The following is a 12,574-nucleotide window of genomic DNA, read 5'->3' on the forward strand; positions in this document are numbered from 1 at the left end:
AAGTGAAATGACCCTTTAAACCGGTGATGCACAAATATTCCTATTAAGGCAGCGGAGATAAATTGTAAGCTCACAGTGTTAAAGATTAATTCCTGAATTTCCTTGAGAGAGCAAAGGAAATGGACACTCAAAAATCGTCTGAATTTCCTCTGAACTTCTGTATTGTCGTCTCTGATCAACCCTGCTGCCAAAACGTATAAAAGCTGCCGCTCAGCTCGTACTGGTTCTTCTGTATCTTTAGGGATGAGGTGTTGTGTCCGGGCTGACTTATCTGACTCCAGATCTGGGAGATTATGTGTCCACGTTGTACCAAAAGGCACCGACAGAAGTGTGTCTACGATTGGTATTCCTTCAGCAACTGGCCGGCGATAACCAGTCTCTGGATCTCACTGGTTCCCTCGTAGATCTCAGTAATGCGAGCGTCGCGATAGTGCCTCTCGGCGGGCATGTCCGACACGTAACCCATCCCACCCAGAATCTGGATCGCCTAATTTTAAAAAAGGCAAAAACAAAAGACATCTTTTAACCCTCCTGTTGTCTTTGGGTCAAATTTGACCCATTTTCTGTATCACAAATTTGGGTTTCTTTCAACCAAAAAAAAATAAAAATAACGTGGATGGTTCCGTACAACCATGACTCTTAATCATCAGTTCACTTCTTTCTTTGAATTTGGGTGTTTTATATAATTTTATAGCATTTAAAAAATAACTCATAAAAGAACATTGAAAAAAGTGACAAAAATGTTGAAAAGGACGCCAAAATTTTGACCCAGAAAAATTAAAGTTGCTCGGTCAACGAGAAGACAATCCCGAGGGTTAAATGCATCGGGAGCAAAAAATGTCGGAAAAAGCTCCACAAAAAATGTCGGAAAAAGCTCCACAAAAAATGTCGGAAAAAGCTCCAAAAAAAATGTCGGAAAAAGCTCAAAGAAATGTCGGAAAAAGCTCCAAAAAAAATGTCGGAAAAAGCTCCAAAAAAATGTCGGAAAAAGCTCAAAAAAATGTAGGAAAAAGCTCAAAAAACGTGGAGAAAACCCCCACAAAAACGTCAAAAGGCGCAGAAAAACAATAAACAAAAACAAACAACGTTGGAAAAAAAAAAAAGTTTAAATTTTGACCTAGAAAATCACAAAGTAGCGCGGTCGATGGATCGACGGTCGAGGGTTAAAAAAAAAAAAAAAAGTACTCTCGAGGGTTTCTTCTGTATGTTTGTGTTCGGTTTGTTGTTGGTTTCTTACCTGATGTGAGCAGAAAGTGGCAGCTTCAGACGCCGCTAGTTTGGCCATGGCTGCTTCCTGCAGGAAAACACTGGTGAGTAAACATTTGTTAACGCTGCATAAACGTGTTCAGATCCGAGAATCAAGAGTCGACTGACTGCGTGCCGTACCTTGGTGAAGGGTTTCTTTGAATCCCGAAGAAGGGCAGCCTTCCAGGTGAGCAGACGAGCGCTCTCTATCGCCACAGCCATGTCAGCTAGTTTGATCTAAACAAGGTGAAAAATACTCGATTAGTGCCTCATCGATTAGCCGATTCATACAAGTCATTCATGAAGCAATCGTCTGGATCAACCGAAGTACATTTGCAGGATAAAGCCTAAAATCCTTACTTTCCACTCTTTGTGTGTTACAGTTTGCAAACTCTGTTCCCTGCAAAAAATGTCGAGTTTTGAAGATAACATAGATGGAGCAACAAGTCAGGCCTGCTTGGTTTTTTTCAGGGAATGATTGCAAAGATTTACAAAGAATATATTTAGGGCATTTCCTCTCTAACCGGGACGTTTTGGGAGCGATTGGTGGGATTGCTGTGGACGAAGAACACACGGAGATACACTGGTAAGAGCCAATGAGTCCAGCTAATTTAAATAGCTCACGTTACTGTGTTGTGTCAACAGTTAACTTCATTTAATATTGGATGTGGAGTTTTATTTTGCAGGGTGCAAATGTTCCAACAGAACAAGTTCCTTCCTGAGACTATTTAGCAGAGCCACCGTCGCTGCGTCCAGAGTAGAGGGTGACATGGAAATCAGTTGTCGCTCCCATCCCATCCCGAGCCCACGAAAATACTCCCGTCATATCCCGATCACGTGACATACCCCGCCCCCCAAAAAAAATCCTGTCCTGCAAAATCCTGAGAGAAAGACTCCCGAATCCCGTCCCGCTCCCATTTCGTTCCCTAGGTTGTCTAAAGTTATCAGACTCTGTCGCGGACACTGGCTTCACACCCGGCGGAAAAGAGAGAAAGAAAACCAGACGTTGTCCGTCGCTGTCTGGAGCATAACTAGCCAGTTGATATCGCGCGTGTGCGATGGGTTAATCGCGGTCAAATCACTGAGGTTGCCACGAAATTTAGGCTACACTATAAATGCATTACCTGCAGGTCTAGGCCATTTCATTACGTCATTCCTAACGGAGGTCTTCTCACACTCAAAACACACATTTCTCCGTCCCGCTCCCGTTGATTTCTATGCTCTATTCCACGTGTGTCAAACTCAAGGCCCGCACGCCAAATACGGCTCCTTGCAGATTTTGATCCGGTCTGCTTATCAATTTAGGTTCACAATACATTTTGGCCCACCAAGTTTTTGTCACTTTTGCTGAAGTTTTTTGTCACTTCACCCCGAATTTTTGTCACATTCGTTGGTTTTTTTGTCGCTTTTTCCAAAGTTTTGGCGATTTTTCCGATGTTTTTGTCACATTTTACTAAGTTTTGGGGCGCTTTTTTTTCCTATGATGGCCAAGGTTTTCCCAGACTTTTTTTTAGGGCTTCATGTCGACCAAACAGTAAGTGAGAAGACTTACTTAATAATTTTTTTTTTTTTTAATAAAAAGCATGTCAATAAACTAAACATGTCTGGCTCTTGATGTGATTCTTATATTCCAGTGTGGCCCTTAGTGGAGTTGAGTTTGACACCTACTCCGTCCCTATCACGTACTGCGGGACTCCCGCGGGAATACCGTGACCCGCGGGAGTCCCGAAAAATTGTCACCCTCTAGTCCGGAGCATAGCGCCGCCCAAGACCATTGTGATTGGTTTAAAGAAATGCAAACAACCCAGACCTTACTCTACAGCGCTGTGGAGATAGAGCTGCTTTGTGAGACTAATGCAGCAATAAACACTAAAAATTCAGCTTCCAGCTCGTCAAATGTGAAGCGTTGCTGCATTTCTTTATTTTACGTTGTTGAAAATTGAATATCTGGGGGTTTCAGACAAAAAAAAAACGCTTTGACTACATCACCTCGGGGCTCTAGGAAACTGTGATGAACGAACTTTAATTACATTCTGACATATTTTAAACTTTGGGTAGTCCAGCGGGTTAGTACAGCATTAGGGGACTCACAAAAAACATTAAAAATCAAGACTTTTTTTTACTTTCAAATAAAGTGTTTTAGAATAATCTGGCTAAACCATTGGTTTGATTACGTGTCTGATGCGTTTGTTGACCCATGTTTTAGTGACATCATTGTTCCCAGTTTAATTCAAGCCTTATTCCTGTAGTTAAGAGTAAAGTCTGTCTGACTGCAGCTCATGTCACCTGTATGGCCTGCAGCTTGCTGATCGGGGATCCGAAGGCGGTGCGTTTGTGTGCGTAGTCTGCAGCGCAGTCCAGAGAAGCCTGAGCGATACCGAGAGCCTGAGAAGCGATGCCGATCCGTCCACTGTCCAGGGTTTGCTGTGTGACACGAATCAATCATATTTTATGTGTAAAATCACCATTAAACATGGTCTCAGTACACTTTACAATTAAAGTGCTCATATTATGCAAATTTTCAGTTCATAATTGTATTTAGAGGTTATATCAGAATAGGTTTACATGGTTTAATTTTCAAAAAACACCATTTTTTTGTTGTACTGCACATTGCTGCAGCTCCTCTTTTCACCCTGTGTTCAGGTCTCTGTTTTAGCTACAGAGTGAGACCTCTCACTGCTGTAACATCTTTGGCAGTCGCACACGCTCAGTAGCTAGGTAAGGACTACTAGCCAGTCAGAAGCAGAGTATGAGGGCGTGCCATGCTAGCAGCTAGGTGAGCATTATAACGTGTGTTCCAAAGTGACCACGTTTGTCTCTGAAGTAAAGGCTGGACTACAATAGAGCTGTTTGGAGCAGTTTGTGAACAGTGTTTTCTGTTGGAGATGGTAAGTCCCTTTGGGGGGGACTTTGGGCTTTTTCACTTTGTAAACCTATAACGTGCACAAAACATATATATGACACAATAAAGGAAAGGGGGGAAAAGCCAAAAAGCATAATATGAGCATTTTAAAGTGTAAAAATCACCATTAAACATGGTCTCAGTGCACTTTACAATTAAAAGGAACACATAAATAACAGACAGCAACAAAACAAGTGAACAGCATTAAAGCAGTAATAACAAACAATACAAAACCAGCAACGTAAGAGAAGAAGTGAAAAAGTTTGCTTGTGAAGGACGCCGAAAGGATGGTGTGTTACGGTTGGCCGTAGGACAATGAGTAGAGGGTGGGTTTTCAATCTAGATTTAAAAATGTCAACTGAGTGAGCTTCTTTAACACGTAGTGGGAGGTCATTCCACAGACGAGGGGCGCGGTAGGAGAAAGCTCGATAACCAACTGAGGTTTGGCTTACTGTAGGAATGACCAGGAGACCAGCATCAAGGGAGCGGAGAGAGCGTGCCGGTGTATATGGTGTAATAAGCTCAGATAAATAAGGTGGTGCAAGTCCATACTGGGCCTTTTATTTCAAAAGAAGAACCTTTTAAAATCAGCTCCAGCTTGCTCTGGGAGCCACTGACGAGCGGCCAGGACGGCGTTATGGGATCATATCTTTCTAGCTGTTGTCAGGATTCTGGCTGCAGTGTTCTGAGCTAGTTGAAGGCCTCTAGTGGCACAATTTGGAAGACCAGAAAAAAAGGACATGGCAGTAATCAAGTCGGGAAGACAGAAATGCATGGATTACAGTTTCAACATCACCAAATTATAAGATTGGCAAAGCTTTTTTTCCCCCTGTAATTTTGACACTTTTTCGTCCCTTTAAGCATTTTTTTCTGACTTTTTTGTCCCTTTTTTAAGCATTTTACTTTTTTAAGCATTTTTCTGACTTTCTTGAGCATTTTTGACTTTTTTAAGCATTTTTCTGACTTTTGTCCCTTTGTTTAAACATTTTACTTTTTTAAGCATTTTTCTGACTTTCTTGAGCATTTTTCTGACTTTTTTGTCCCTTTTTTAAGTATTTGACTTTTTTTAAGCATTTTTCTGACTTTTCTAAGCATTTTTCTGACTTTAAGCATTTTTCAGACTTTTGTCCCTTTGTTTAAGCATTTGACTTTAAGCATTTTTCTGACTTTTTTTTAAGCATTTGACTTTTTTAAGCATTTTTCTGACTTTTTTGTCCCTTTTTTAAGCATTTTTTACTTTTTTAAGCATTTTTCTGACTTTTTTAAGCATTTTTCTGTTGACGCTTTCTTCCACTACCACCAGTACTGTCTACACGCCTCGGACACCAACTTATTACCACTATAGTATTACACTTATTTTTCGGAATTCATGGTCAATAAAGCCAAAATTCATTGGAATTTTAAATTATACCTAATTTTTGAGTTAAAAAAGCTGAAATTATGAATTACTTTAACAAATATTAGAGGAATGTATGTTGATGGGTAACCAAAGACTCGTGTATGTCAAAGTTGAGTCAGAATACGGTTTAGAAACCGTTTACATTTCTTTTCCAGATGCTATAAAATTCAATAAAAAACAACTCAAAATGCAATCAAAGTAGTGATCATTAACTGTACTTGCGAACCTGGAACCATCGATGTTATTTTCACAGTAATTTGGTTGGAAAAGAAATCCATATATTTTTTAAAAATAGATTTTGACAACGGGTCCAATTTGACCCCGAGGACAACAGGAGGGTTAAACCCACATATACTGTACTGCCCTGAATATAAGAAAGGTTTTGCTTTTTTACCCTGGAAATATGTCTGAAAAAGTGGAGTTGGCTTTTAAAAGTCAATATACATTCACAACAGCAGATGGCGCCAAATAAGCGAGCCAGCTGGCAGCGAGGATGACGAGCTAGTGGAAACCAGAGCACGGGAGTGATGAAAGTGAGAGTGAACTGCAGCTACGGCTGCATTTTCTGTCCGAACGACAGATTAGTAACCGAGCCTGACCCGAACACGACAGACTTTCTGTTTCTTATGTCCAAACCCGACTCGAGCCAGACTGAAACAACTAAATGCCTAACCTTAACCCTTACCATAACCTAATTCTAACCCTAAAACCAAGTCTTAACCCTCAAACAGACCTTTAAACTTGTGGGGTCCAGCATTTTGGGCCCCACAAGGATGTGCAGACCCCACAAGTATACTGGACTCCCGGTTTTTGGACCACACACACACACACACACACACACACACACACTTTAGACAACGTAATTGTAGATCATGATATCTCCATATATGATTTAATCAAGATAGGATTCCATTGAAAGACAATAAATCCTCCTATTGAATTATGGCCCAGCCCTATTCTTATATTAGAGTCGTCTTATATTCGGGTCAACATGCTACACGCAGCAGGTCAGTAGTCACATTTCTCTGCTACCTTGAACCTTATTTTTTAGAAAGCATTGACAACTATTCCATTCATCTTTGCAGCTCTAATCTTGGCACTGGTTCACGGATGTGTATTTTATTGAGGAACCCGTTTTATGACTCCTGCAGACATTAAACGGGAAGAAGAGCCGAGCGGAAACTATTCACACAGGGACAAGTATGTCGAGAAGTGAAGTCGATGTTCAGGAAGTTGTACTTCTTGTAAAAAGGTTGAATCCTTCCCTGAGCTGCTTTATGTTACCCAACGTGTTTACTTACACAAGACATTTTTAGTTAGACTCAGCTCTTATTTTGAAATATAACAGTGTCTGTGTCACAATGAATGAACTAGAGCTGCAAAGGTTCACTGATTAGTCATCAACTATTACATTAATTGCCAACTATTTTGATAATCGATTATCGTTTGAGTCATTTATGAATTAAAAAAAAAGTAATAATTCTCTGATTCCAGCTTGTAAAATGTGAATATGTTCTAGTTTCTTGACTCTTCTGTGACAGTAAACTGAATATCTTTGAGTTGTGGACAAAACAAGACTAGATAATATTCATATTTTACAAGCTGCCATCAGAGAATTATTACCTTTTTTATTCATAAATGATTCAACGAAAATCGATTATCAAAATAGTTGGCAATTAATGTAATAGTTGATGACTAATCAGTGAACCTTTGCAGCTCTAGTTCATTCATTGTGACACAGACACTGTTGATATATTTCAAAATAAGAGCTGAGTCTAACTAAAAATGTCTCGTGTAAGTAAACACGTTGGGTAACATAAAGCAGCTCAGGGAAGGATTCAACCTTTTTACAAGAAGTACAACTTCCTGAACATCGACTTCACTTCTCGACATACTTGTCCCTGTGTGAATAGTTTCCGCTCGGCTCTTCTTCCCGTTTAATGTCTGCAGGAGTCATAAAACAGGTTTCTCAATAAAATACACATCCGTGAACCAGTGCCAAGATTAGAGCCGCAAAGATGAATGGAATAGTTGTCAGTGCTTTCTAAAAAATAAGGTTCAAGGTAGCAGAGAAATGTGACTACTGACCTGCTGCGTGTAGCATGTTGACCCGAATATAAGACGACTCTAATATAAGAATAGGGCTGGGCCATAATTCAATAGGAGTCATAAAACAGGATGTTATAATAAACCAGTAGTGCTGCCAAGATTAGAGCTGCAAAGATCAATCGATTAGATGTCAATTATTCAATTAATCGCCAACTGTGTCGATAATCGATTAAATTGGTTTGAGTAATTTTTTATGAAAAAAATTAATTAAAAAAAAGTAATTATTCTCCGATTGCAGCTTCTTAAATTGTGAATACGTTGTAATTCAGGGCTTCTCAAAGTCCGGTCCGAGGTCCGTATCAGGACCAAACGGCAAGTCAATCCGGACCCCAAAACACTGAAAAAGAGGCTAAAAACTTTAAAAAAGGCTGAAACAGCAGAAAATAACGTCAACAATGTCTAAGTGACAAAATGTTCCTTTTACTACATGAAGCTGAGAATACTGCTGTACTTTTACTGCATGAAGATAAGAATACTGCTGCACTTTACTACAAGAAGCTAAGAATACTGCTGTACTTTTACTACAAGAAGCTAAGAATACTGCTGTACTTTTACTGCATGAAGATAATACTGCTGCACTTTACTACAAGAAGCTAAGAATACTGCTGTACTTTTACTACAATATAATACTGCTCTACTTTTACTACAAGAAGCTAAGAATAATGCTGTACTTTTACTACAAGATGATAAGACTGCTGTACTTTTACTACAAGAAGCTGAGAATACTGCTGTACTTTTACTGCATGAAGCTAAGAATACTGCTGTACTTTTACTGCATGAAGATAAGAATACTGCTGCACTTTACTACAAGAAGCTAAGAATACTGCTGTACTTTTACTACAAGAAGATAAGACTGCTGTACTTTTACTACAAGAAGCTAAGAATACTGCTGTACTTTTACTGCATGAAGCTAAGAATACTGCTGTACTTTTACTATAAGAAGCGAAGAATACTGCTGTACTTTTACTACAAGAAGATAAGACTGCTGTACTTTTACTACAAGAAGCTAAGAATACTGCTGTACTTTTACTGCATGAAGCTAAGAATACTGCTGTACTTTTACTATAAGAAGCGAAGAATACTGCTGTACTTTTACTACAAGAAGATAAGACTGCTGTACTTTTACTACAAGAAGCTAAGAATACTGCTGTACTTTTACTGCATGAAGCTAAGAATACTGCTGAACTTTTACTATAAGAAGCGAAGAATACTGCTGTACTTTTACTGCATGAAGCTAAGAATACTGCTGTACTTTTACTACAAGAAGCTAAGAATACTGCTGTACTTTTACTGCATGAAGATAATACTGCTCTACTTTTACTATAAGAAGCTAAGAATAATGCTGTACTTTTACTACAAGAAGATAAGACTGCTGTACTTTTACTACAAGAAGCTGAGAATACTGCTGTACTTTTACTGCATGAAGCTAAGAATACTGCTGAACTTTTACTATAAGAAGCTAAGAATACTGCTGTACTTTTACTGCATGAACATAACAATACTGCTGCACTTTACTACAATAAGCTGAGAATACTGCTGTACTTTTACTGCATGAAGCTAAGAATACTGCTGCACTTTACTACAATAAGCTGAGAATACTGCTGTACTTTTACTGCATGAAGCTAAGAATACTGCTGTACTTTTACTGCATGAAGATAAGAATACTGCTGCACTTTACTACAAGAAGCTAAGACTACTGTTGTACTTTTACTGCATGAAGCTCAAAAAAGGGACCGAATGTTTTTTGTTATTGCCGGTTGTTCAGGATCTTTGAATGAAAATCAGATGCAGACCTTTGAGTGATGTGTTTGAGAACCCCTGTTCTAGTTTCTTCTCTCCTCTGGGACAGTAAACTGAATATCTTTGAGTTGTGAACAAATACAAGACATTTGAGGACGTCATCTTGGGCTTTTGGGGGAAACACTGATCCATATTTTTCACCATTTTCTGACATTTTATAAAACAAACAACTAATCCATTCATCCAGAAAATAATCCGCAGATGAAACGATGATTAAAGATGCAGTAGGTAAGACTTAAAGCGGCTACACACAGAGCCGATAATCAGCCATTGGACAGTCTGGCGATGCCGGTGACTCGAGTCTGGTCGGTGTGCTCCGTGCTGTCGTCTGTTGGAGGAGCCGTCGGCCTTCATTTTGGCCGACCTGACATGTTCAGTCGGAGACAGGACAGTCGGGACTCACCCGGAAATGGCGAGCGGAATGAGCCTCTCAAAATCTGATGAAAATCTTTTAAACTGACCTTTGTTGATCTGAAATGAAGACAGATTCAGCAACTGCACGGCCTATTTCTCGCTTAAAATGTTTTCAGAAACACGTTTCGGTGAACTATTTTAGTACAATATGAGATCGTATTCTGAACGAGCCGCCATGACAGTCTGGCTTTGAATTTCCAGAGAAGCCAGACCCAGGTGACGCGTTCGTCCAATCAGCTGCCGGTTTCAATTTTTTGGGCGACAATACAGATTAGCGCCGCCTGCTGTTATAGAGACGTATTACGTCTCGTCGCATTGGTGTGTTCTGAGGCACTTTTTTGACCAACTCGGGAGACTGATCACTCCAACTGCCTTTTTTCGGCCTTCTGGTTGGTCTGTAACTGCCTTATAGAACTAACTTTCTGTCATATTTGCTGAAACTGACCCTATGTTCCAGTAGAACTACATGAAGCAGGTCATTTAAAAATAATCTGGCTCCTCTGGCTCCACCTACAGCCTGGAGTGGGATTTGCAAAAATCCACCACTCCCTGTTCAGATGCACCAATCAGGGCCAGGAGGGAGGGGGTGTCTAACTGCGTGTCAATCACTGCTCATGCACACGCATTCATTATCCCTTGTGGGGGGAGGGGCTTAGGAGACCGTTTTGGGCTTTAGCAGAAAGGGGGGAGGGACTGAGAAGTTGTCGATGTTCAAATGTTTTGGCTAAATCCTGGATCTTCACAATCCTACCTACAGCACCTTTAATTGCGGTAGTTGTAGCTCTAGAATGAACTGCTTTAAAGAAGTACCATGGCGATCTTGAATCCAGCGCCACGCGGTCCGAGCATGTTGTCCAGCGGTACCCGGCAGTCCTCCAGGATGATGTTAGCGGTGGACGAGGCTCGGATGCCCAGCTTGTCTTCCTTCTTCCCCAGAGAAAGCCCTGGGTGTGGTATGGGGATCAGGAAGGCGCTGATGCCCTGCAGACACAGAACACACACACACAAAAATTTACTTTGAGGAAACAAAAGAGCGTGGGAGGCTCCCCATTGTTAGAGTGACATTGCTCAATAGGACAAACAGCTCTTTGTGTCGCTTCAGTGAAATGTGCTGCGTCATTAGGTTTCTTCCTGAAAGGGAGTTTTTCCTCGCCACTGTCACATTACACATTAGCCATTGCTAGTGATTGCTCTTGGGGGAATTACTGGAATTGTTGGGTTTTTGTAAATCATAGAGTGTGGTCTAGACCTACTCTATCTGTAAAGTGTCTCTAAAGTGTAAAATTGAATTGAAATTGAATTGAAATTAGGGTTTGGCATTTGGCACCGTTTTGATTTGAACTATTCTGATTCCTAGGCTGCGTCTGAAATTCCACACCAACACGCTGTTTAGTAGCTAGAACAGTATGTGAGATTTTTAAGTATGTCCAAAAACCTTAGTATGAAACTAATAAAGCCAGAAACTCCAAATTTAAATTTAAATCTACGTATATATCTCTTTATTTTTCACGCTCCTGTTGGGTTTCTTTAACCCACCGATGTCGCAAAGTAGAAACAGTTCTTGTTTGTTTGTTTTTTTACCTCTTTTGGGGAGTGGGTTGTCTTTCATATTTTTTGAAGGGGATAAATCTACCTTTTCTAAATATATATAAATTTATACTATACATAATATAATATACATATATTCCCCCCCCTGAAATCTACGCTAGGGTTGCATGACATTGACAAGATGTGATATTGCGATTAGGGGGGCACCGATCCCAAATCAAGATCAGATATCAGTCCCGATATTGAGAAAATAGCTAGATCGGGGATCGGAAAAATGAACAGATCCACGGGCCTCTCCAGTTCTGTTAGTTTTTTCCCCCTCTGTCGTACGTGTGTCGCATGCTGGAAGAGTTGAGTGTACAAATAAATAAGAATTCAATACATTACATCTATGTTATTTTGTCTTAGTTAGGAAAGTCTGGTGCCTTTAGTCTCTTCCACATGGTGGAAGGAAGGTATAAGGTGGAAGGTATACACTAGGGATGTAACGGTACGCAAAAATCACGGTTCGGTACGTACTAGGGTGTAACGGTACGCAAAAATCACAGTTCGGTACGTACTAGGGGTGTAACGGTACGCAAAAATCACGGTTCGGTACGTACTAGGGGTGTAACGGTACGCAAAAATCACGGTTCGGTACGTACTAGGGGTGTAACGGTACGCAAAAATCACAGTTCGGTACATACTAGGGGTGTAACGGTACGCAAAAATCACGGTTCGGTACGTACTTCGGTTTTAAAGTCACGGTTCGGGTCATTTTCGGTACAGTAAGGGAAAAGAAATGCAAACATTAAACTGCAGGTTGTTTATAACTATAAACTTTTTTTTAACAATTTGTTTACACTTTTTAAAACACTTTTTAATAAAATATAATAAATAAAATATATATAAAATAAAAAAAGAATAAGAAAAATACTGCTGCAAAGTTCTCCACTAAATAAAATACTCTCAGTCTCAAACCAATATCACATAATAAAATATAATGAAAATATAAATAAATAACTATGGATTACAGTGCAGCATTACCAATCCCAGCTTGTCAACAACCGAGTATGGTCGTAGATCAGCTGCTATAAAAACACCAATTGCTTTCGTTATTGCGTTGGCCCGATCGGAATTACCAGCAAAGGAGCTGCGTTTGAATTACGGTCGTTTTT

At 40.0% G+C, this 12,574-nt stretch overlaps 1 protein-coding gene across 1 annotated transcript in view; it reads right to left on the reverse strand.

The window, feature by feature from the left end:
• acads (acyl-CoA dehydrogenase short chain) overlaps window positions 1–12,574 on the reverse strand; it is a 29,216-nt gene continuing 16,642 nt past the window's right edge. Inside the window, exons 6-10 of the mRNA XM_031287905.2 lie at window positions 10,680–10,850; window positions 3,532–3,669; window positions 1,387–1,482; window positions 1,238–1,294; window positions 1–487 (exon numbers count right to left, since the gene is read on the reverse strand). Coding sequence (XP_031143765.1) covers window positions 335–487; window positions 1,238–1,294; window positions 1,387–1,482; window positions 3,532–3,669; window positions 10,680–10,850 — 615 coding nt within the window. The 3' untranslated portion in view covers window positions 1–334. The remainder of the gene's footprint in view (window positions 488–1,237; window positions 1,295–1,386; window positions 1,483–3,531; window positions 3,670–10,679; window positions 10,851–12,574) is intronic.

The sequence above is a fragment of the Sander lucioperca genome, chromosome 14 (assembly GCF_008315115.2).
Source record: "Sander lucioperca isolate FBNREF2018 chromosome 14, SLUC_FBN_1.2, whole genome shotgun sequence".
NCBI classification, from domain to species: domain Eukaryota; kingdom Metazoa; phylum Chordata; class Actinopteri; order Perciformes; family Percidae; genus Sander; species Sander lucioperca.